The following is a 26,713-nucleotide window of genomic DNA, read 5'->3' on the forward strand; positions in this document are numbered from 1 at the left end:
TTTTACATTAGCCAGCCTATCTAACCATAGAGCTGGTAAGTCCCGCCCATCCGTAAAACCCCAAGTGGACCTCTAGGTTGAAAAATCGTCAATGCAAGTGAATGTGAGAAAATAATTATTTTCTGGTCTCGTTTGAATTGTGCCATGAATGTGAACATATGTTGTCTGTGAATTTTTTATATAATTTTTCATGTTACGAGTTTGACAGTATAATGTATGATTCTTTGGCTAGCAGTTGTGGAAAAGACATAACGAGAAAGACTACATGTCGCCTATGTGACGTCACCCCATAACGCATTTTCCCTCCACTTGTCAAATCACGGTGCAAATGCTGCGATAATCTATGGAGACAGATCGAGATGCCTGTGTGTTTTGTACACAAATGTCACCATTCAAACCAAATGGGCTGTTCTTTCTTCAGATTCCCGTCTGACGCAGCGAAGAGTTGTAGTCCACAACGTGCTCTCACACAAAGTCTAACCGAATCAAACTTCTACCCGCTAAATTGTAGCATTCTTCACACGAAAAATTATATTAAAAATCACAGACAACATATGTTCACATTCATGGCAAAATTCAAACGGGACCAGAAAATAATTATTTTCTCACATTCACTTGCATTGACGATTTTTCAACCTAGAGGTCCAGTGGGGTTAGCGGAAGGGGCGGGGTTTGATGGGACTTCTGTATCATATTTGATACGCCAATTTCTAAGGCCCCCTAAAAGATCAACATGTTTGCTGAAAACCTATTGTACACAGTCTACAATATGCCAACTTTTTTTTGTTAGCAAGTACAAGGCATTTATAATTGTAAAAATGCCCCCCTTCAGGGTGTGGTTCACATGTCTTTTTGCAATGAAATCTTAATTGATTTTTATAAAGTAAACGTAAGAATAACTGTTATGTAGTTAGTAACATTTCAAGATGAACACTTACTGGATTGCAACAACTTAGGTTTACTTGATTATCCATAATTTTGTTAAAAAAATAAATTAAAATCATGTTACTTTTTAGAAATATAACTGCAGCAAATTGCATGTTTATGTTTAGTTTGGACCTTTAAATAATAATAATGAGTTGTCTTTTTCTTATATTATATGAGCCATAAAAGCCTGATGTATCAAATATGACACTCAAAAACATATGCAAACTTTTTATATAGATTTTGTCTAAATGTTAAATAATTTTTTTTAAATAAACAATTTGTCTGGCTATTATTTCATATGACAGGCTGTACAGGGTTAACCAGAAATAATTTCTATGTGGTACAGCCGCTAAACTAGCACATAACCCAAGTCTGTACTGGGTCTACTCTTTTCAGCAGAAACCGCAACATAAAGCCTCACATTTAAAGAATCAGATGATTTCATTACATATCGCTATACGTCGAGCATGGGAAGGCCTTGTGTTGGATTAGTGGTAGGGCTAATGATATCTGTAGGTTTCGTGGTGTAGTATACAGCTTAGTGTGGCATGAGGCAGAACCATAGACTGTAAAAAATATGGACAAAGCGTCTGTGACGTCACCCACAGACTTTCTGAAGAACGGGTTTGAAGCCGTTTGGGTGGCGCCATCTTGTAAAATCTTGGGAAATCCTAACCCCGCCCACCTTCAGACGCAGCGCGCGTCACTCAGCTCGCCTGCTACTCCGGTTATCTCTGTGTATATTTTAGGCAACGAAATATGTCATAAAACACCATACTAACTCTTTTCGTTTTCATTTAAAGAAATCTTAAACATTATAGCCACACAAATGTGGTTCAGGCAACGCATATTGATTATATTCACTGCACATAACGTTTGCCTATTTATAACAAAACGAAATATAAAACACAAACCTGCCTCTTTTCGTTTTTAATATAATATAAAAATATTAAACATTTTAATATGGTCCAGGCAATATGTGCATTTGTACTAAACAACAGATTTTGCAGTAAACACATTTACAGATCATCTTCGACAAATTAAAATTTAAAATGACAAAACTCAACCCAGTCTCTTTTTGTTTCACTTTTTTCAATTTCACTTTTATCAATATTAGCCATTATAAAAGTATAAGTAAAAGGTATAAGAAGCTATACAAATAAAGCAAACAATTCAGTCAAACATACAAAGTCAGCGCTCTAGTCTAACCATACAACGGTAAAGTTAAATAGCTTATAAAGTTATGAAACTTCCCCACAGCCAAAACGATTGCCCAGGGACCAAATTATAGATTCACAAGACCAAAAATCGCCCATTAGATATAGACAAGACGAATTATATCTCATGTTTAACCACTATAGAGACGCCAGAGTCCGCGGCAAACGCCAGAACGACTGCCGAGGAAAAGCTGTTCCAGGCGGGGTACATGCGCCGAGCGCCCGGTCATCGCTGGATCTCACAACTGGATCAAATTTTCATAAATCTTTAAATAAACCACAGATTTGAGCTTTAAACAACTACATTCTCGCCTGAAAAACTCTTAAAACTAAATTTCATGATACAGAAACAGTAGTATTATATTTCAACTGTGTTAAAAAATGGCGCTTCTTATGTTGTCATTCTCCGTGGCGCAGCCTAAGCTGTCAATCAAGCTGTCAATCAAATATAACCACGCCCTTATTTGTCATTCATTTTATATCTAAATACGATCTAAACTAACGAGTTAGAAAAAAATTCACCCCCCTCACAGTTGTCAGGCACTCGGAAGCTATCGAAAAATACAATAAAAGTCCATGGGACCAACCTGTAAAAACATGAATTTATGCTGTGAAAACGGACATTTTAACATGGGGGCTATGGACATTTGCTCCCTTTTGGGACCTGCCCCTAGCGGATTTTCGATGTATTGCAGTTTTTCGCACTTCCGGGTAGGCTTAATTTTACAGATCAGAATGTTGCCGCTTGGGCAGAACAGAGAGTTTGGTTTGGTCTGGGCTGCTTTCTTTAAAGTCTGAAAGCAAACCGCTAGTTTTCTGGCAAGCGTCTGTTCAGCGAGAGTCCCTCGGCTAGACTAATGCAACACAGCCCCACTGTGGCTGAGATACAGTGTGCTTTGAATCATTATCTGATCTGCAGCTGAAGAGTAAGGAAATGACACACATTTCATTGATGATTCCCAGCAAACACTTGAGGACAATACAAAGTCAAAATACTCAACAGTTTAACATCTTGTCCTGCTTCGATTTGAAGAGACTGCCACTGTCTCTTGTCAAGATGTCCATTTTCTGAGCTGACTAGTAAAGCACTACAACTTTTCAACACTTTCTGAAGTAAATGTGAGTGATGCTTGCGGTTGCTAAAGCGTTACAAATTGTTTAGAGCAGAGGTTTTCAAACTTAATGGAGTTTCCCAATCCTGTTCTCGGAGGTAGACCAACACATATTTAAACTCTTCCTAATCAAACACACCTGATTCAATTCATCAGTTCAATAGTAGAGAGAGTCCAAGACCTGTAATGGATGGGTCAGATAATGTGCACTGCTGGAGTGCCTCCAGGAACAGGGATGGGAAACACAGATTTAAAGGTGCTCTAAGCGATGTTTGGTGACGTCACTTCTTGTTGATGTTCGAAGTATTGTCAAACAAAATGGAGGCTAGCTCGGCCCTCCCTCCTCCTCATCCCCTCCCCTCTTCCTGAAACAGGCTTTTCCGATTTAAATTCGTGACTTTGCGCGTTCCTTCGCTTTTTCGCTCTTCTTTGCTATTTGTTCATCGGAACGTCGTCTCTTTGTCCGTGTGTCGGCCATATCAAAATTCAAGAGAATATTATTCTAACGTTAGTCGTTGTCTAGGACATCTCTCCTCTAGCTAACTTCCCTCTTCATGCTTCTCTCTCCTCCACTCCCCACACCCCCCTTCATGTGCACGCGCACTAACTCCCCACCCCCAAATCATTCTTGTCGGTTATTGGCTGGAACAGTTTGTTATGTTTCGTGGTCCAGGCTGGGCCAGTTTGTTTTTGTTGCTGATTGTGGAGCCTGGGCTGTCTACAATGACCGTGTTTTTTTACAGTGTGTTCAGGGGACAGCAGCTAGCAGATAGTGAGGAGATGTTTGCTGTGACAAAAAATGTTTCAGCCTAAAAAACACGTGACTTTGCTTAGAGCACCTTTAATGAATATAGGGAAATATTTGTACTTAAAAAAATTTAAACAAGCTAAAACTTTGTTTTATTAAACCCAAAGAATACTTCGGCCGTCTGAGTTCCGCGCGCAGTCCACGTGATGTAATTTTCATCATAAGGAGGGTCCAACTTTTGTGTCAGTGTGTGTATACAGTGTGTATACTACAGCGCATGTGCAAGTGATTTGAGTGATTAAAGGTATGGTTCACCCAAGAAGGAAAATTCTGTCATTAATTACTCATGCCTGAGCTTCCGTTTACCACAACCGATGTGTGCATTGATGAATGATTATATGTGAATAAAAGCCTAAATTAAATTTGTTCATCCAATAAAACGATCGATTCTCTTCACAAAATTTTGGAACTGCTCAATTCATATGGATTAGTTTTACGATCTCTTTATGAACTTTTTGAAGCGTCAAACTGGTAGTTGCGTAGACTGTCAATGGAGGGACAAAAATCGCTCAGATTTCATTGAAAGGATCTTCATTTGTGTTCTGAAGATGAATGAAAGTCTTACAGGTTCGACATGACAGCGAGTAATTAATGACAGAATTTTCATTTTTGGGTGAACTATTCCTTTAAAAATGTGACCCTGGATCACAATGTTCTTATGTTGCACGGGTATATTTGTGGCAATAGCCAACAAAACATTGTATGGGTCAAAATTATAGATTTTACTTTTATGCCAAAAATTATTAGGATATTAACCCTCTGGAGTCTGGGCTGTTTTTGGGGCCCTTGAGATGTTCTGACATGCCCTGACATTTGTGCTTTTTTCAGTTGCTTATAAACATATTAATGGCAAAGGTGTAAATTCACTCTATAAAGCACAAACAGGGCTACCATAATATGTGAGCCACGTGAATGTACATGTTTTCATTTTTGAGAGAATAATGTTTATGCATGGATATTGAAAAAACTAAAAACTAAAATTTCTGAAATAAGGCCACAAAACAAATAGTAAATATGTGTCAATAAGACTTTTGACTAATGGATGTCCTCGCCTAGAATTTTTTCTTCAAAATTATGTGAAAATAGTCTTGCTTTATTGTTCACATAAAACCATACATTGATTTAAATTGATGTAAAACAGGTTTTGCTTGAAAAGCCAATATGCGAGGGGGCGTGAACGAGGAGTGGTTTACACCTGAATTACCACCCACTCTGCATAATGATGAGCCATTCACACAGGTGTGAAACTGGCTGAGCCACAATGCTTGGACAAAGGATATTTAGAAGAAGACTTATATTGACCATTTAAGATTTTGCTTACATCTATCTTGTACATATGTTTTGCTATTTTGTTAAAAAGGTTACAATTACAACAATAATTACAATTTCAACAATATTTAAAGTGTACTCTTTCTTTGTAAAAAAAAAAAAAAAAAAAGATTATAGGCCTACATTTTATCTATGTATTCATTACTTTGAATATAGCCAACAAACATCTTAGTTGATGACTTTATTTTTGACAAAAATAGTAGGCTATTTTATATATAGAAATTGCTAAACAAAAGCTTATTTGATGTGGCAGTATATTCTACAGTAAAAACTGTACCCAAATCTACTAAACCAAGTGTTGTCTTTCATATTTCGCCTGACTGTAATGTTGTTTTCATGAAATATTAGGGCATATAAATGTTAATTTGCAGTTCACGTTGCTTATACAAATAGCCTACATTTTATTTCAACATATTTCAGTCGATTTTTACTCATCTCAGTATAGCAATACAGTTTGCTAAAAAATCATCATTCGTTGACGATAGGCTCGTGATCTTTGCAGTAGGCTAGTGAACGCACCGGAGAAATGCACATTTATTATACATAGTTTGTTTTGGATGGTTTTGTGTAGAACCAGTTTTCTGTAAATATATTTCACATTTTTTAGACATGTGAGGCGAGTAGGCTCATGATTCATGATGATCTCCAGTTCAAGCACCATGTTGTGATTGCTAGCCTATATTTACTTTAAATCCAGGAAATTTGTTAATGAAAAAAATTTTAAAATTAAGATACAATTGATACAAAACGAAATTCGTTTTAAAGAAAGGATTTGTACTTTCTGTTTTGAGGTCTCTGTGAAAGTTTTAGAGCGCTGGCGTCCATAATGGAGAACTGTCACGTATTATTGTTTTTTTGCCAGCTGTGGTAAACAGCGCGCATCTATGCCGTTCGTTCATTCATAAACAGAAACCCGAGAAGGAAAAACTTACTAGTATTCCTCAGCTCGTATTCCTCGTATTCCTCATTATTCCTCACAGCGCTGCGAGACGGTGAAGTAATGTTCTGAATAAACTGGTGTTTTGGTTTTCTCATGCTGATGATAGGGGCGTTCACAGGATTGCGCGGATTACCTCAGCCATTTGCGTTTGAATAGCACACGCTCTCCGTGGGCGGAGTCACATTACATTTGAATTAGCTCTAATGAGGTTGACTGGAATCGCTCACTTTTAATACAGATTTCACAAGATGAGAATATTTGTTTTTTATATAAATTACTTCATTAAAAAGAATAGAATTCAAGCTTCATGCCTGTGTGTCTGAATGCCTGTTTGACTGCGTATTCACTGAGATATTGCTCATTTTCGGACGCGTTTCAGAATGGACTACAAGGAAAGAGAGAAGGCAGAACTCGCTTCGTGTTTATTTTTCTTTATTTGGCAAAAAGCACAACACTTTGTTTTTATTGTGAGTATACACAAAAATAATACACATTTAACAGAATCGATTGATGTATGAAACTTGTTTTGTAAAATCAAAGTCAAAAGAGAATTTTGGGTCTCAATCAACTCATAAGGAAAAAAAGCGAGCAGATCACGCCGGCGTGATCTTCGACCTCTGAGGGTTAAGTAAAGATCATGTTCCATTAAGATATTTAGTAAATTTCCCACCTTAAATATATAAAACATTTATTTTTGTGAATGGATGCAGCACTATCGCCAATAGAAATGGACTACTTTAAAGGCCATTTTCTCAATATTTCGATTTTTCTGTACCCTCAGATTCCAGGTTTTCAAATAGTTGTATTTCGGCCAAATATTGTCCTATTCTAACAAACCATACATCAATGGAAAGATTAAGTATTCAGCTTTCAGACGATGTATAAATCTCAATTTTTTTTAAATTACACATAAGACTGGTTTTGTGGTCCAGGGTCACAAATAAAAGTCCACTAGATAGTGTGCATGCATCAAAAGTGTCTTTCCACGCTTACAGCCAAAAGAGTATACTTCGAAAAGCTCAACTGTGTGTGAGACTGAGTGGAACGCGTAAAATGAAGTATACCCGGGCCTTTAGTGTGCCAATAATCCCTTGGGAGAGTTACTGAAAGTTCTTGGACTTCACAAACTCTCTTTGAGCCCACCGTGACACCTCAGTTAGACACCATCCCAATGAGCCGGACTCATGCATTCCCACAGTGAACAGAACAAGGGTGCTGAGCCCCGGTTAACCAGCATGCTTCCTCTGTATTCTGTGGACAGAGCACAAAGCACACTGAAACTATAAACCAAACCACTGCTTGCTCTTTAGCCCAGACAGGGAAGCAGGGAGGAAACTGTTGGTGGACGTGATGCACAAGTAATGCGGTCAGCTCACATGAGTGATTGCCCCAAATCTACTGTCTTTAGGACACAACAGCATGGTAATAACACTTTTTATTTTTTTAAATAATAATAAATAAATAAATAAATAAATAAGTATCGAAGATTGAGAATCAAAAAAGTCAACATTATGAGATTAACGTGGTAAAGTAGTAAAACACTTTTTTTTTTCAAAACTATAAGAATAAAGTTATAGTATTACAAGTAACGTAACAAAAAACTAATATATATTGTTTATACCAAGAGTTTTAAAACTTTTTGATGCCAAGGAGCAAGGACTCCTACAAGGGACCCTCTTCATAAAATATTAAAGCAGCAAATTAGGTGTGATATATTTATACTTTTGATACCGGTTAAAAGTTTGGAAACATTACTATTTTCAATGTTTTTTGAAAGAAGTCTCTCATGCTTATCAAGCCTGCATTTATTTGATAAAAAAAAATAAAATTAAAAATAAAATAATTTTTTATCAATAATCCCTGTACAGTACCTATAGAGTCACAGCCTGTTACAATGTTGGAAACAGTTGTGCTGCTTAATATTTTTTATAACCGGTGATGCTTTTTTCAGGATTCTTAAAAATATTTTTAAAAAGACTTTTTGGTTACTGTTAAAAATCAAGGCTGTCAAAAGAAATATAACTGATTAATCATGATAAGTAATGACTATGAGTTATAATATTAAATTTGGTAAATATGGTAAAAAAAAATTGCTATATAAATGTTAACCTGGACAGCCCTAAAAAATATATATATTTTTTTAAACAAATACTTTGGTTTACTGACGCAAATAAATAAATAATAAACCAGATAATCCTTCTCAACAAGAACTGATAAGGATATGAACAAATGCTGAAATTCCTCCTCTGTTCATCCAAGGTTTGTAAAGGCAAAACGGATCCCCCTCAGAGGACCTAAACTGAGACTTGTGTCGTCTCTCCAGCTCAGCACCGAACAGACTGAGAGGATTACATGTGTCTCTGCTGTAACTGCGTCAAACACTTTCAGCTTAAGGGCCTTTTGTCTCGGAATTAACAAGGTTCAGGTAACAAAGAACAGTCAAAAACAATAAAAACACAAGCCATATTAAAGAGACCATTTGAAACAATGAGATCAGATGTTTACAGCATTGTAATCCAGCATTTTCTTCTTTCTTTTGTAGTAGCAGAAACATTAAAGCTATCCTTTATTACTTTACTAACGATTGTTTGTATGAGCTCATGATGCTTTGCCTCAGAAATGGTGTGAAAGATCACGTCACCCTTCTAAATAAAGTAAAATAATAATATAATAATAATAATGTTTATTAATATATCAGCATGATACTACTATAAGTCTTAAAGCCAGTGACACAAGATTGCAGTATATAAATAAAGCATGCACATAAGCAGATTTAAATGCACTGGTTTTATTCCATCTGTGCACATTAACCTCACGGTATCTCCAGATGGGACTCGCTTTGACCTCACAACATACTTTCATTTACCCTTAGAGTGAGTTGATAAGTCATGTGAGGTAAAGAGCCCGGCGCACACAGGTCAGTGAGGACTTATGTCACCAGATGAGCCGCACAGAAACAAATGTGCACTTAATAAGCGTTTCTGCCTGATAGTGCTGTTGAGGTACTAATGAGATTTGGCATGAAGCCTAGACACTGAGGTACCATGTTTGCAGGGGAGAAACTCAATATCCTGAATGAAACAGATGCCATAGAGAGGCAGCGGTGTGACTTCAGATCTTTTGGGGAGCCTCAGTGTTACTGGTGTGATGTGTGGGGTGAACTGACCCTTAACACGAAGTATAAAATGTTGGCACATTACTCGTTTCATGGACATGAGTGATACCTCAAATCGTGTGGCTTGTTGGGGAGAGATCGCGATCAGATTTACAATTTTAATGGGTAAAAAACAATTAATAGATGTGAGCTCTTTTGACATGGGCCTGTAAGCAAACACACCAGTAAGGCCAAGGCCACATGCATTACCCCTCAGGACACACTCGAGGTGGTACAATTGCGTCAATTGGCTGAGATTTGACTATGCTTTTATATTGATATGGAGATATGTTTGAGTCATTCATCTCAAAACGAATCCCATAAAAGCGGATGTGTTATGTTGGAATTCTGTGTACTCCCCGTATGGTTCGGGTCAAATTGACCCTAATTGGATTCAATACAATTCCTCAAAAATCACACTATGAAAAAACAACAAAGATGCAGGTACAAACTGTAAACTTTTAATATCAACATTTGTCAAATATTTCAAAAAATATATATCTGAAGACATGATTTAATGAAAATGTTTTTAACCATTTTTTAAAACTGTTTTGTTTTGACAAAATTTGAAAATAAACAGTATGCTGACTTGTTTTGCATATACGTTTTTTAACTTTTTTTTTTTTTTTTTTTTTGCTTAGAACATCATAACGGAACAATTAATCAATTAATCTGAGCTCATTTTTCCTGCTGTCTATGTCGAAGTCTCAAGATATTTCAGATATCTTGAATATATAAATGAGAGATTATTTTACTATCTGTGTCTGTCAAAGATTTTCATTTCATTGGGTCAAACTGACCCGCGAACATCACGAATGTAATAGTAATTTTGTTTGTATATGTCAAAAAACACCAGCATGTTTGCATGCATGTTCATGATGATAAATGAGAAAAAGTCACAAAATATCAAGAAAAAAAACCATAGGTTAACCAGTATTTCCAACAACTAGAAAATCTAAACGGGTCAAATTGACCCGCAACATAACACAAGGGTTAACATCTTGACATTATTTCTTTTTTCTCCATTACTTTATTTCCCCAATGACTCTCTTGACTCTCATTGAACGTTCAGTGTTCAGACAGCATTCGAGATGCTACTGTAAGTTGAACGGGACATTTCGAGACTCAAGTAAATGCGGTTGTCAATCCCAAAAACTGACAGTGGGAACGTAGCCAAAGTGTAACACCATGAGTATAACACCAGTGACAAAAAAGAGAAATATATCTTTTTTAATTATTCGTATTGACGAAAAATTTTATTTTGCTCATTTGCAAACTTAAAAGAACTTGCACAAATGCTTGTTTTGAATGAATGAATGTATGACAGTAAAGTCATCTGTGAAGTATAGGACCTTTTTCAGGCACTTTCACAAATATGTTGACATTGTCTTTTGTCTACAGTATATTTGTCAATTTTCTTTACTGTAATAGAAAAAAAAGACTAACCACACTTTGAATAATGTACAAATCTTGACAATGTGATCTTTACGTTGTCCTCATCACATAATCATTCACAAACATCAGTGAAGTCATTCCTTGACATTCACCCAGTGTAATAAATCCATTTGCACTTGAAAACTTATAGAGGCCGTGTTACACAACTCAACTCTACAACTTTATAGTCCTCTGAGCAGCGAACAGGCCAAACATTCAGCACTTCACCACAAATATGGGAGCGATTAGGAGTTCTTTTGAAACCGACAACGTGATTAAAACAAGATAGGCCCTGGTTCATCGTAAATCTTGCATTTCGCCAGACACCTTTGCTTCTATTCTCGTGCTGTTCTACAACCAGCGCTCAAGATAGAAGTGAGAGAGCTGAAGCGTAACCAGCCTTTTAACTTTCAGCTAGAAAAATTAAGAAATAAGACGTCACCCGTTAAACAGCGAGGTCGACCGGTAGAAGGATAGCTGGAAGATAAATGTTTCTTCAATGAGCGGAGGTCCATGTGGTTGGCCAATAGTGCCTTAAGGACTTACTGAGAAAAGACTGTTCTTAGTGTCCCGCTGCGGACGAAACTACACCCTAGCCACTCAAGACGTTCCACTGGTCGCCCCTCGTCAATAAAACGGAGAAAAATCAAACGGACGACATTGTACGTCACACTGTGAACATCTGCCGACCAGAGCCGACAACTAATTCAGAAGCTGTCTTCAGTCTTCCTGTTTCATACGTGTTATATGATGCGATATGAACGTCTGCTGGGTGCGAGTGGCGTGAAAACGGGGTCTGATGTTTATCCCGGGACAGCTGTCAGAACATGAAAGGCTCGTAGCTCGTTAAACTTAAGTGAAAATAAATGAATTGTTGTGAATGACAACAGAAGAACGTCTTTGGTCTTAACCAACAAGTAAACTGTTGTGACCAACTGATTTTTGTTCTTTAATATTATGACCACAAGACTTTATTCCTGTAGGGTCACGTTTGATTTGGTGACGTTGTGGTAGTTTTATTGCCGTGACCGTGCTGTATAGATGCCACATGTCAGTGTGATTAAAAAGAAACAAATATATATAAATAAAATAGCCGAACTCCCTTTGAAGAACTTCACTGCTCATAATCTCGACAAGAGGATCCACCAATCGGAGCCACGGAAATGACCATCACGCCAGCAAACAAATCAGTAAACCGCTAAATGACGCAAGTCACTTTCCTACATTTTTAAACTACTTCAAAACTACCATTCAAAAGTCTGGGGTCGGTAAGATGTTTTTGAGAAGTCTCTTCTGCTCACCAAGGCTGCAGTTATTTGATCATAAATACTAATTTGTGAATTATTATTGCAATTTAAATGAATCGTAACAATTTTTATATATTATGAAATGCAATTTTTTTCTGTGTTCAAAGCTGAATTTTCAGCATCGTTACTTCAGTCTTCAGTGTCACATGATCCTTCAGAAATCATTCTAATATGATGATTTGCTGCTCAAGAAACATAATGATTATTATCAAAGTTGTGCTGCTTCATATTTTCTTCATATCCTTGCTGAATAAATGTTTTAGAATAAATAAAAAACGTTTGAATGGCAGTGCATATAAATTTGTACATTTCTGATTGTTTTGCAATATATTTAAAATATTTTGTTTTTATTCAAAAGTTGGATATCTTCCATTAATTACAAAATGTGTAATGCTTTATGGCATGAGTACTTCATTTCCTCAAACAAGTCTAGTAACTTTGTCTTTGGGTTGAAGCAAAATTATAAACAAAATGTTTCAAATAGCTTCAAATCAAGTTTGTAATGTAATCTCTGTGGAGAAAATGAATATGAAACAATACTTTAGTACTAAAATACAGTAACACATACTACAGTAATATGTTAAGATAAGCAGAACTGAAACACTGATCACCAACAGGTGCAAAGCGGTTAGAAATGCCAACCAACCCTGTTCATGACAATTCGTAAGTATTGTACAAGACATTTTGTAAAAAATATGTACAATCTGATTCATATGAAAACAAATGATTTGTAGGTAAAACTTCACAGTGAAGGTCCATCCCTAAACTTAAAGCTACACTGTGTTATTTTTTTAATTGATTCGTGGCAAAAAACACTTAGTTCTTTCAAAAATATATGTGCTAATTAATATATATTTACTTCTTTCAAGTAATAAAGTATTCTCGTAAGTTTATAATCTGCCTTTGAAAGTACATACGGGTGAGGGGTTCGAATGCCGGTCGCCATGTTGCCCCTCCATCTTGAAACTACATTAGCCAAAGAGGGACATACCTGTAAATTCAAGCTTCGCCTTTCACGCTTTACACTCAGTGACACAGAGACGAATGCAAGGGGGAGGTTACAAACCTAAATTAAAATTAAAACGTCAACGCGACAGGCAAATCAGCAAGACCAAAGTCAATACTGGAGTAACTTTTCCCAGATTTCCCAGATGGAAAGAGTTTATGAGGAGCAAAGATTTTAAAACGGACGCTGAAGTTGCCTGCTTTCTTCTCGACAGGTAATTCAGCCTAATTGTGAAAATTCAAAGTTTTATTGTTGCTTGTCTAACCATAGCATGGTTGTGCATAACGCCAGAACGACCTCTAGTATAACTTGCGTTACTTTTCCTCATGTCAATGGTGAAAAAGTATTGTTTACCTTGTAACATAAATCTGTGCTGCGACGGATCACAGGTGACAGTTTTAAAGGCGCAATTGGACAAAGTCGAACTGGAAGCCATGCTAATCTTGGAATAATACGCCACCGTAGGAGTTAAAACGCCCTCGAAATTGAAAGGAACAGAAACTAATATTCACTGGGTAGTCAAATACAATTTCACCGCTAGATGGGGGAAAATATCACACAGTGTAGCTTTAACCCTCAGGGGGCAGATCATAGAACAACGTACAAATGACTGTAAGATTTAGCAACCAATTCACCAAATCTAATGATTTGTCATTAGCCTGTGTGGATCGTAACATTATGCCGAATCTGACATGTAGCATCATTTCTCTCAGTGAAGCTGAAAAGCTTTCAGATTCAGAGGCAAAGTCACTCTCAGCACGACTGGAAACGTCCTACTGACATGTCAGCTCATGTCCATTAACCCTAATATTATTATGAAATATATGTATAAATATATTTGTATGTGTATGAGATTAATGTGTGAACACTCTGGCAGCATAATCTCATATAGAATATGTGATCATGTTTTTATTAAACTAAAAATAGAAGGAGAAAAAGGGTTACTTGTTCGTGTACCAACAGCAATATTTCAAAATAATCCACTTCAGTGACACTGAGAGCATTAATATAATATTTTCTTTGCTTCCATAGATTGCTGGCCTACTACGAGACGTGGGAGTTTCCAGACTTGACAGCTCTTTTTTTCACTCCTCGCCTGACTGTACGTACCCTCACATGCTTTAAAGCTGAGCCGCTTGGCATCTCAAATGAGCCTAATACTAACAACAACAATCACCACATGAGTACAAGCAGCTCCAGAAAATAATTACACATTAAGTAAATGCAGTTCATTTGTATTAATCACTTGGATAAACAAACAGTAAAATGAACATTGTAAAATAAAGTGAGTCTGTTTTCCTCCGAGAGCGGATAAAGACGTGGCGTCTGGCAGAACGAACACATTCAATACCAGAGATGTCGTCATCCGACAAAAATTCAGATTATCAAAAAAAAAAAAATCCTCCTCACGAATAATTGTCAAAAACAAACAAAGGTTTGTATGTTTGTATGCACTGGTCAAACGTATGCACCGGTCAAACAAATGTTTGTATGCACCGGTCAGTCCTTTCTAAAACATCATTACTCACCGCAGAGGAGTGGCGACACATAACCGGACTAGACTCGACAGAACTTCACAGAAACGCTGTATTGTGGCTTCATTACCATGTATTGACTCAATAGGGCAAACGAATGATGATGATACATAAGCAATAAGGTTCTGAGAGATCAAAGTGATCAAAATGGTCTTTTTTTACTTGAAAATTCAATTAAAGAGGCAATTTTATGCCCTTGTACATCATAATTTGGTTTTTGGGCTCTACTAGAATAGGTTTTCTTGCTTGAATGTTCAAAATAACACACATTAGCCCTATTCAGACGGGACTAGTTTTCCAAACGTAGTTTGAGTTACAAGTCTTATCACCCGGCGTCTGTGATTTCATGTTCATGAATCGAGCAGGACTAACATCTCTGCGTTTTATTAGAGAGGTGGGAGTGTGTGTGTTTTCTGTGGGCGTTACAGAAGGTCATCTGCTGTGCTTGCATTGAAGTATGAAGTATATGTTTTTACTTACAGTATTGATATAACTTTTATTTATCATTAAAACCCATTTTAAATAGACTTCAAATAGGTTTATAGAAGTGGCTGTTTATAATAAACCCACATAAGTGAGCAGAGACTCAATGTATCTTACCCGACACATATTAAAGGAGAACTCCGGTCAATTTTAACATTGAGCTCATTTTTTTGTACATTTGGAGTGCTGTCAATACAGAGAACAACTACAAAAATCGGTGTTGCCTACACCGAGTTATTCTATTTTTAAAATTTGCACCCTGTTGACTTCAATGGGGCAAGTACTAAACCTGCTTTTAGCCTCTTAACATCCTTGATGTGTCATTACAAGTGCACAGAAAATGTGAGTGATTCCTTCTGAGTGAACACGAGTGGATCTGACTGCAGTAGATGTAAAAGATATGTATAAAAATGATGTTATTTAAGCCAGCGTAAATACCTGTTTACATCCTGTTTTTCGGTTGAAGTCCAAAGTAGTCGATTGCCGAGTTCACGCGCATGATAAACCTATACGCGTGAACTCGGCAATCGACTACTTTCGTGTTCACTCAGAAGGAATCATTCACATTTTCTGTGCACTTGTAATGACACATCAAGGATGTTAAGAGGCTAAAAGCAGGTTTAGTACTTGCCCCATTGAAGTCAATAGAGTGCAAATTTTAAAAATAGAATAACTCGGTGTAGGCAACACCGATTTTTGTAGTTGTTCTCTGTATTGACAGCACTCCAAATGTACAAAAAAATGAGCTCAATGTTAAAATTGACCGGAGTTCTCCTTTTAAACAGATATTCAAATAATTAACATTCTTTGCCATTACTGCAATTTAGCTCTATTTATTCATTTTCTAATTAAATTTTTTCTTCAAATACCATCCCTGTTGAAATGAAATGAAAGCATTCAGAAGATTAGTGCGCAAACGGTAGCTCAGGTAGGTCAAAAAACACACGAGGAGAAGCGTTCGTATAATACAATATCGACGGGATTAGTTTTCTCAGAGGACCGTTGAGTTTGCCGAAAAGCAGTAGGCAATTTGCCCTGGAATTTTTACTGAAGTTGTGTGAGAAAAGCACAGACTTCGAAAGTACGAAGTTAAAGTACGTCTGAAACACAAATTTCTGTAATGTCCCTCTGGAAAACTAGTCCCGTCCGAATAGAGCCATTGTTGCAGCTCCTCTCTGCCCAGTCTGTCAGTAACGCTCTGTTTAGTTCCTGTCTCTATGAAGCCCCTCCTTCACACTGTGCTCTGATTGGTCGGCTGCACCAGTGTGTTGTGATTGGTCAAGCGCTCCGAGTGTGTTTGGAAAATGTCCCGCCCCTTATCATAACTGTGAGTTTCAACACACTACTAACTAACTCAGCCAGGCCTCGTCCCTTCATTTTGCGTATGCCTTGGTCAGGAATTATTTAAATAAGAATATTGTGACGTGTTCATTCCCGGAAGAAAACTCAAGACTACAATGGAGGCGTTTCCGGGAGTTTCAGGAAACAGTGCGCAATGATAATATTAACAACTCCCTTTGGAGTGACTTTGTGTTTTGTAACTTTGTAAACCTTTTTTCATGTTCAAACAGCAACATTATACAATAAAGAAAGCTAAAAAGGTAAAAAAAAAAACACAATAAGTTTCTTTCTTCTTTTTGAGGAAAACATTTCAGGATTTTTCTCCACACAATGGACTTCAACGGTAACCAAATTGTTGAAGTCCAAATCAGTGCAGTTTCAAAGGGCTCTGCACAATCCCAGCTGAGGAATGGGGTCTTACCTGGCGAAACGATCGGTCATTTTCTAAAAAAAAAATACAAATTTATATACTTTTTAAGGACAATTGTTCGTCTTGTGCTGGTCTGCGACACGCCAGGCATTACGTAATCACGTTGGATAGGTCATGTGTCACGTCATCTATCTATCTATTATATTTGTTTGTGTTATTTGTCTGTGCACTCCACTTCAAAAAGGTAGGGAAGGGTGAAAAATTCCATCTCATTTTCTCCTCCTTCTCCATGACTTCAAAATCATCCGATATCTTTGTTTTAATTTATTATTATTTTAATTTTTTCGTGACCTTTCCAACGTGGTGCATCTCAGAGATGGTACAAGACGGGCATTTGTGGTTAAAAAGTATTTTTATTCCTCAGCTGGGATCGTGCAGAGCCCTTTGAAACTGCATTGATTTGGACTTCAACCATTTGGTTACCGTTGAAGTCCATTGTGTGGAGAAAAATCCTGAAATGTTTTCCTCAAAAAACGTAATTTCTTTTCCACTGAAGAAAGAAAGACATGAACATCTTGGATGGCATTGGGTGAGTAAATTACCAGGAAATTTTCATTCTGAGGTGAACTAATCCTTTAAAATTAAATGACTCCATTTTTAATCTTTCAACATTCGCCATTGAGATATCACAGGCAGCAACGAATACTCAAAAGCATTACAACTTTAAGCTTATGATATAAATGGTAATATATTTGGAAAAAGATAAAGGTACCTGATAAGGGACAATGCTCCCGTGGGCCGTTCCCCATCGTCTGGCCTCTAGGCCAGCGTTGAGGTAGTTGGCGGCGATGTGAGTTAGACACGCAACCTGGAGACATATTGAAGGAGACAAAAGAAAATAAAGTTTTAAATCTTGAGAACTGTCAGTAAGCTCACTATACCCTGCTGTTCTGAGTTTTTTGTTCTGTTTTCGTGACACAGCAGTTCATGTAGCCGTGCCATGAAACGTTCCTGGAATCCACTGTTTGTTATTCTGGAAAACTAACCAACAAAAACTTTAAGAGATGGACTAAAATCAAACAAACATTTAAAAAAAAAAAAAAAATCATATAACATTTTCAGATTCAGATTCAGCAATCATCTTGGTTGCAACATTTGAATAAAGACGTAAAAAAAAGGCGTAGGCTTTTTTACGATGCCCAGGTGATTTCAGATCAGAAGCATCGCAGCTGAGACAATATTTTGCGATGTATAACGGTGTACCGAGACGACGCTGAGAAAGTTAAGGGAGGTGGAATATTTTGTCAGATCAAAGCATGTCGGTGATGATTTAACAGTCTGGACACAATTGTTGTACACCTTCAGCTCCACACATTCATCACTTCCAGCAAGTTTATTTCCATGACGTCTTACACTGAGGCGTTTGTTTACCAAAACATTGGTTTCAGTGTTTAAACTGCAGGAAGCGATCTCATTTTTGTCCATATGCAAGCATATAAAAATCATTTACTAGGTCAACACTAAATCACATCGGTGACATTTCTTAAATCAGGTAATACAGTGCTGTGAATGTTTAGCTTGGGACAGTTTTGATATGTAAATAAAACAGATATCCTGTAAAAATCTAGAAGTATACTCATTTATTTATTAGGACTGAACCAGAGACAAACTGAACAATGTATAATGCGTACAATCCACTTGGATTAAGTTCATCTCATTAGATAATCAAAAACTTGTGTTTAAAAATCAGGTGTTTTCTTGAGAAATCATTGCCATTATTAAGAATATATCAAATTATATCGTGCACATAGACAGGACTGGTTGCCCACTGAAGCAGGGTTGAGTCTGGTCAGTAACTGGATGGGAGACCTGGGAAAACAGGCGTTATTGAGGCCAGCCTGTGGTCTGTGTGGGTCCTAACGCCCCAGTATAGTGATGGGGACCCTATACTGTAACAAGCACCGTCCTGGTGCTGACTCTCTGTGGTCATTAAAAGCCCAATGGCACTTCTTTAACACCAGTATATGAACCTGTAAGGACTCTCAGATCTTCTTTTAATAGTACCACGAAGTAGAACTAAAGATTCGGTGATGCTGCTTTTAGCCGATATGCTCCCCGCCTCTGGAATAACCCTCCAGAGGAAGACGTGCTGAAAATATGAACAGTTTTAAATCTAAATTAAAAACATATTTCTTTAGTCTGTAATATCTTATAATGCTTTTTATATATTTCACATTTTTTCTTCATTTTTAGTTATTTTAAGCCTTAGTTAATCCTTTATTTGTCTTCCTGTATTTTACTGGGTCTATCTATTGTTTCTTTTTTATTTTTTTGCCTGTAAATCACTTTGAACTGCATTGATTTGTTTGGAAAAGTGCTATATAAATACAATTTGCTTGCTTGCTTGCTTGTAAAGAGTAGGGGTGTAACCTCGGTGTCCTAGCCAAATTCCCTCCATTGGCTCTTGTAAATGATGGCCTGTAAATCCCCATCAGTCTCTCTGTGTGTGGCGAGCGCACTGCTGCTGTTGTACTGTGGATGCTCACACTGATGGTGGCTGAGGAGAGATCCCGGTAATGATTGTAAAGTGCTTTGAGTGTACAGCAGTATATAGTAAAACGCTATATATACACACACACATCCATCCATCTTTACGCCAGCTCCTTCGTGCACCGCAAGCTTTATTTTGTTGTGGCTTCAAAAAATAATAATAAAAGAAAAGATTTATTCAACATAAACCACCAAACATAAGCTCGCATTGCATCGTGTCAGCACCAAGTATCTACTAGATAAATTAATACTGTATTTTTTGCTCATTGTTTTACTCACAACTGTGAATATTCAAATAACATGAATTCTCATTTATTTTATTTCCCCCTTTTTAACGTACTCTGTTTTGACAGTACTTCACAAGGTGGGTACACAGTGTTATTTATTATTTAACACATTATTTATATACTATTATAGTATTTATTAATATATTAACATTCATTTATTAATATTTATTCATGATTTTATATTTTTAATAATTAGCTTTTATTTTTATGTTCTTAGTTTTTATTTTTAAAGTTTTAGTAATCTACACGGTTTGTCATTTAGTTATTAGTTTTTATCATATTTAAATCATGCCATATGTATTCGTTTTTTTTAAGTACTTCCATTCAACTTTTTTACTTAAATTTGAAGTTTCGTAATTTTAGTACTTCAGCCTAAACTTTTTACTATTTTACTTCAAGTTATTTCTTAGTTTTTATCTAACATTGTCTATTTATTTTAGCTTTATTTCTCTTGTGAAAACAATTGTAAGTGTTAGTTTTAGTTAACACTAACAACACTCCCAATGGCTTTATTAATGAATGTGTCACCTGATATGTATGTGCATAAATGTATTTTATGTATAAATTAAGTTTCAAAGGTGCTCTTCATTTTAATTTTTTGACAATTTTGACCAGGTTTGTTTTTTTCCTCATTTAAGCCAATGAGAGCTATACTTGTATGGCCTGGGAACAGCTGGATCCGTTGGAAATAAGGCCACTGACTTGCGTTACAGGGACTGAACTCATGTTATTTCCCAGCAGACTGCAAGACAAGAGGAGTCAACACTCTACACAACACTTCTACGCAACAGAAAGATAGAGCCAAAAACATGAATGAGTTGGTATAATATCAAAGGCAAAAAGGCAAGTAGCATGTTGTTACACTCATAGCACCTCGTGTGAAGTATTCACCACAGATCTTTCATTTAACCTGCGATAAACGTTTACAGGGTAGCAAGACGTCGCTGAATATTACTGTTCTCCAAATCTGCTACACACATGTTCTTCTATCCAGATATTTTCCAATTAAAACACTATAGAGTAGCGCATCTCAGTCTTCTCTCCTGGGCTCGGAACTTGTTCTTGGCACAACATCTAAGAAAATGTGAAAACTTTCCAAGCTGTTTCACTCAAAACAAAAACCAAAGACATACCCAGCATAATCGTCGATACTTCTGTTACCTTACTCTACCCAGGTGCTGTTTCATTAGATAAAAAAGTGCGTAGTAATAAAAAAAAAACTGTCTATAAAATATTTTCTCATATGTAATTTATTGTTAATAAAAATACTTTTATGAGTTCTAAAGTCTCCGTTTCACATTTTTGTCTTTATGTTGGCAATTTGACTTTTCAACAAACAGCTGTTTATGTTACGATTGACAGAATCGGGCGTTCAAAAACACAAAAAAGTGTTGTTGATTTTTTTTATTATTATTATTTTTAAATCAGTTGCAAACTCAAAGTACAAAAATGCATTCCAGAAGGAAAAGTCTGAACGTGCACATTTCCCTGCTACAGATTATGTAAAAATTATGACGTATCGCATCTGCTGAGATTCTGAAGTGTGCAATCAGCTTAGTTATCGCATAAGGCCAAAGGAGATGATGACCAAACAGATTTAAAAAAACTAAAAAAGCTCTTTCTAAGTGTAAGTGCTACAAGCAAGTTGTTGCTCATGGTTATTTATGAAACATACAGGTCAAAGGTCGATGCCAATATGGCAGACGTACTGTAGTATAAGGATAGGTGTTGACCAATTTCACAAGCTTGCGATTTGATTCGTTTGTTTACTAGCTGTTTTATTGACGTTTTTCCACAGTTGAAACACGGATTGAACGATTACATGAGACAGGAAGCATTTCAGTGAGTTGTACTGTTTCTTTCAAAATACCTTCTGATGTTCATTCATGTTTTTTTGCTATAACTCGTAGTAAAGCAATGAGATGATCGTTCACATGTCACTTGAACTGAGGCGCTGCAGCGATCTGTCACTCCACAGTAAAGAGCGACAAATAGATATTTATTTCAATTTTGTAATAAAACTGACAGGGTTTGAAAGCTGAGACTTGGGTTCATATCAAAAGTAACCACAAAGCTTATTACGATTATTGGATGGCAGCCGTGCTGCAAATAATATTTGATTACGTTTTGTTCAGGCATTCACTGAAAACAGCAAAGACTAAAAGATCGATTCCTGAGTTTTAAAGGGTAACTATTTTTGTTAATCTACCCGAGGCAAACATTTGTTTAAAAGCATAATCAGAATGGAAATGCCAACTCACTGTCTTTGTGTCCGCCGGCATTTTGACAGTCAAAAATAGTCGATCTCCGAATGTGAATGAACTGACTCTGAAGTTTAGTATTGTTTCTTATATGAGGATCCTTTTTCAAATACAAGGTCAATATTGATTTTCACTAACAAAAAAACAACAAATCATCCGTGAATTTATATGGAACTAAGCTTTCCAGGGCTCCTCCCTGTTACGTTGCATTCGGAGATCGGCTATTTTTGACTGTCAAAATGCCGGCGGACACAACTACAGTGAGTTGTTCACAATCTTTCTTTTTAGTAAACTCTGTGTACAAAAAACAATGTTCTCAATGCTGGAGTTCATGTGTAGAGCCCCTGGTGATACTGAGAGCAAAGTTTCATGTTGTGTCGAGCCTTCTTAGTGTTTTAAAAATAGCGATTTTTGATGCTATCATAGAAGTGCCCCATTCACTCCCATTCAAAAGGCAATTTGACTGAAAACGAAAATACAGTCAAACGTAAAAGTGCAGTTTCCATTCTAATTATGCTTTTAAACGAAAGTTTGCCTCGGGTAGATTAACAAAAGACCCTAGGTTGCATTTTGGCGAGAGAGAATTACCCTTTAAGAATCCATATCGGTTCATCAAAATCAAGAAATCGATATTGTCAACCCAGTCGTACTGTAGTATGTCAACAGTCATAAAGTGCTGCCGTAGAGACATTATATAATTGAGTTCAAGAATAATGATTTCCAAACAACCTAAGGTTTTAACAGGACACAAAATGCTGCCCATAAATACCAATGTTTGCATCTGGATTAAAGGAAACCGTGGTGTGGTTATCTAATGCCCTCAGTGCTTTTGCTATTTCAGAGAACCTATTCATTTGCTGAAGGGTTAGATTCCTGCGACCACAAGACGATCAGTGAGGAATGTACGGAAAGAGGCGGAACACACTTATTTCTGCCAGCTTAGGGTCTACCGCCACAACCGTGACCCATCGGCCCTTCAGCCCAAAGATAAGACACATGCATCCCATAAATTCCTGCCAGCCCCTCTGAATCTGATGTACATGAAGACACTAAATCCAGCACAGTCATCGAGCAGAGCCTGGATTTCATCCTCCTGAAATTGGAAGCAATTAAAAACGTATGAGGGGTACGAAAAAAAAAAAAGTTCCAAGAGAGAATGTACTTGAACCACAACAGACAATCACAAACAATCGGATTATTGGAACCATTTCTGGAAACCACATCCTTCGTTCAAGCTGGTATCATTCAGGGGACGAGCGTTCTTACTTGTTAGTCCTGCACAAAGGTTTTGCGGTCTCATGTCAAAAACAAGAGTTGGACGTGTTGTGGATCTTTTGAGTGATCTTTCCGGAAATCTAATGGGACAAGATGACCGACTTAAAAACACAGCTCTTCACGAGGCCAGAGCAGGACAACAGATTTAACTCAGATGCCTGATTCTGAACCCTCTATTCGTTTGCTAGGTTTATACAGAGTCCAAGGCTCTGCTCCAAAGCACAGCTGCCCACCGGCAACACTTTAAGGCCTTTGAAAATACCTTCTTTTGGCCAGAATCTAAAACTGCATTGCATGTATTCTTTGTGACAAGCTCAGTAAAAAAAAAAAAAAAAGACAATTACAATTGATGCAATACCGATGTGTAAAGATAAGAAGTTCAATCTAATTAGCCTGGAAATCCAGACCTAAATCTGAAAGATTAATGGTCTGGCATCAACTAATACAAATCGGCCAGCTCGAGGGGCGGCACCAAGCGTGCGTTTGAAAATCTCACTGCACGCAATTGGATAACACTACAACCAATCACAACAAGCCCCATACGCTTAGCTACCAGCGGAGCTAACTGGTAGATTATACTCTTGCCGTATCCGGTCGGCAAAACAGCAAAAACGCCGTTCTTGCAAAGGAACGATTCGAGCGCCGTCTTCTGTTCCTCTTTTAGATAAAAAGCCAAGTCCATATGCATCCATTTACTAATGACTTCGACGTCACAGCGCTGTATAATAACTGCACGCTATTAATCATTAGTTAAGCATTAGTAAACAGTTAATTCAACATTTATAAAGCATTAATAGACATTAATAATCAGTTTATAAATACAGATATAAATGCTTTGTTCTTGATTTATAAGCATATCTATAATGTGTTTAATAATTGTATTTTCATACTTTATTAATGATCAATTTATCATTTCTAAATGAATTATTGCATTATTTACAAACCAGTTATTTAGGAGTTGTCAGTGGTTCATAAGATCACTTAGAAAGTGTAAGTAAATGATTAATAAACTGTTTAAATACATTTTATTATTCAGACATATAGTAATAGTTACTTAGTGTGTTAATAAATGCTTTATTAACATGTATTTCTTCTGTAATTCAGGGTTAATTCAGGTAGTTAAAGCATTTAGTAGTGGTCAGAGAACTATTTTTGTGAGCTCATCTAAAGTGAGGACTATGCTTTGTAAAGCATTTATAAAGGAGATTTAAAAGCTGTTAATATTTTTATGTTCTGTATCACTGTGTGTGTTTGTTTCCTTTTTCTGTTTAGAAGATAACTGAGTCTTTAAATCTCCTTTATAAAAGCTTTACAAGGCATAACTAGTCCTCACTTTAGATGAGCTCACAAAATAGTTAACTAACCACTACTAAATGCTTTATAGCTACCTGAATTAGTACATTTACTTACACTTTCTAAGTGATCTTATTAATCAATGACAACACTGTTTGTAAATAATGATAATGTAACCGGTTTGTAAATAATGCTTCATTTAGAAATGATAAATTGATCATTAATAAAGTATGAAAATACAACACATTATAGATATGCTTATAAATCAAGAATAAAGCATTTATAGCTGTATTTATAAACTGCTTATTACTGTCTATTCATGCTTTATAAATGCTGAATTAACTGTTTAGTAATGCTTAACTAATGATTAATAATTTGCAGTTTTTATAAAGTGTTACCCTGTCAGCTTCTGTTTAGCTCGCCTCTGGCCCGCCTATATCAGATAACCCCATGTGATTGGTGCAGCTCGGATATAAGGGCATATTTAATGAGCATCATTACTCGACACCAGAGTAACTTGCTGAGCAAAGTTACTGTTACCAAAGTTACCAGTCCCTGTTGGTAGACGCATTAACTTAATTTAGGTTGAGGACACATTAAATTGTTTATTTTGTTACAGAAGATTTCCATTTAAAATAAATGCTGTTCTTTTGAATTTTCTATTTAACAAATAATCCTGAATCACGGTTTCCACAAAAACATGAAATAGCACAACAGTTTTCACCACTTATAATAATCAGAAATGTTTCTTGATCATCAAATGATTTCTGAAGGATCATGTGACACTGAAGACTGGAGTAATGATGCTGAAAATTCAGCTTTGAACACAGGAATAAATTACACTTTACTGTATATTCACAGATAGAAACCAGTTATTTTAAATTGCAATAATTTTTCGCAATATTACAGTTTTTACTTTTTTACAGTTTTTTATTTTAAAAACATTAAGAAATCTTACGGTCTCCAAACTTTTGAATGGAATTATATTATAATATACCAGTATTATTCTTTTAACAAGAGCATGATCTCTTTTTGTGGGTCTTATGATTCCCCGTCAGCTGCTTTCAACACCGCGGCTCAGGACAGTTGCTAACGAATTTCCTGCATTTCAAGAGTGATTAGTCACAGGTAATTACGGCTCATCATGAGCCAAAGACGGCACATTTCCGGCATACTTCCGGCAGGTCCTGCATCTCCCGAGTGAGCACATTCAAGAAGAATCCTAACGGATATCCTCCCTGCAACAAACAAAGCATGTTGCAATGTTTCATTAGCCTGATTTCTGAGGATATTAAAAGATTAGAGGCCAAACAGCAAACACCCTTTTGGCATTAACAAACTATTGTCGGGATTTACTAAATACACAAAAGAATTTGCGCCGAAAAGCCGTGCACAGGGTCATTTTTTGCGGCTGAGCTCATTGCGTTGATCATTATGGAAATAATCGAGTTGTGTTTGTGTTCTTTAATTTGCACATCGTCAGTAGATCACGCACAGAACTTTCCATTGACTCCCATCGGCGCTTTAATGGGATTGCTCTCTTACGCAAATTTGTCCTGTTTAGTAAATCTGTCCCCGGTCTAATATTGAAGGATTTTTTTCTTACTTGCCTTACAATTCTCAACTGTAAGAGACCAATTCATAAATAACATGGACACAATAATAGCTCCTCAATCCCTCCACATTCTCAGTGATCCGACATGGTTTCAAATGTCGAGTTACAGTGTGTCATACTGCAAATCTCGAAGCGGTTCAGTTCAAATAAACACGGCTTTTGAGTTGTGGACACTTCTAATGCGTGTTTGCTTCAGTAACCCTTAACAGTTATTACATGACAAGTTATCCTCCCTTATTTTATTTTGTGTCAAAACACAATGAGAAGCTGATTGGCGGAAACACTTTTGTCATTCTGCATAAAATGAAAAACATGTATTTACAAATATTTACTGTATCCATCAAGACTTTAGTCATTCTAGAATTTCTGCTCCGAAACCAGACGCAGCTGAAGAGGGTATTTGAGGATTCAGGTAGTTACTATGGAGAAAAACTCAACAAAATCTTGTTAAGTGATCCTGCAGATGCAA

The 26,713-nt window shown here is 36.6% G+C and overlaps 1 protein-coding gene across 1 annotated transcript in view; it reads right to left on the minus strand.

Annotated features, from left to right (window-relative positions):
* The window catches only part of sugct (succinyl-CoA:glutarate-CoA transferase), a 140,612-nt gene that overhangs the window by 93,610 nt on the left and 20,289 nt on the right, over nucleotides 1–26,713 (minus strand). The window contains exon 9 of the mRNA XM_081352417.1: nucleotides 17,736–17,831. Within this exon, the coding sequence (XP_081208543.1) occupies nucleotides 17,736–17,831 (96 nt within the window). The remainder of the gene's footprint in view (nucleotides 1–17,735; nucleotides 17,832–26,713) is intronic.

Source organism: Scardinius erythrophthalmus, assembly GCF_964197995.2.
Source record: "Scardinius erythrophthalmus genome assembly, chromosome: 22".
Taxonomy (NCBI): domain Eukaryota; kingdom Metazoa; phylum Chordata; class Actinopteri; order Cypriniformes; family Leuciscidae; genus Scardinius; species Scardinius erythrophthalmus.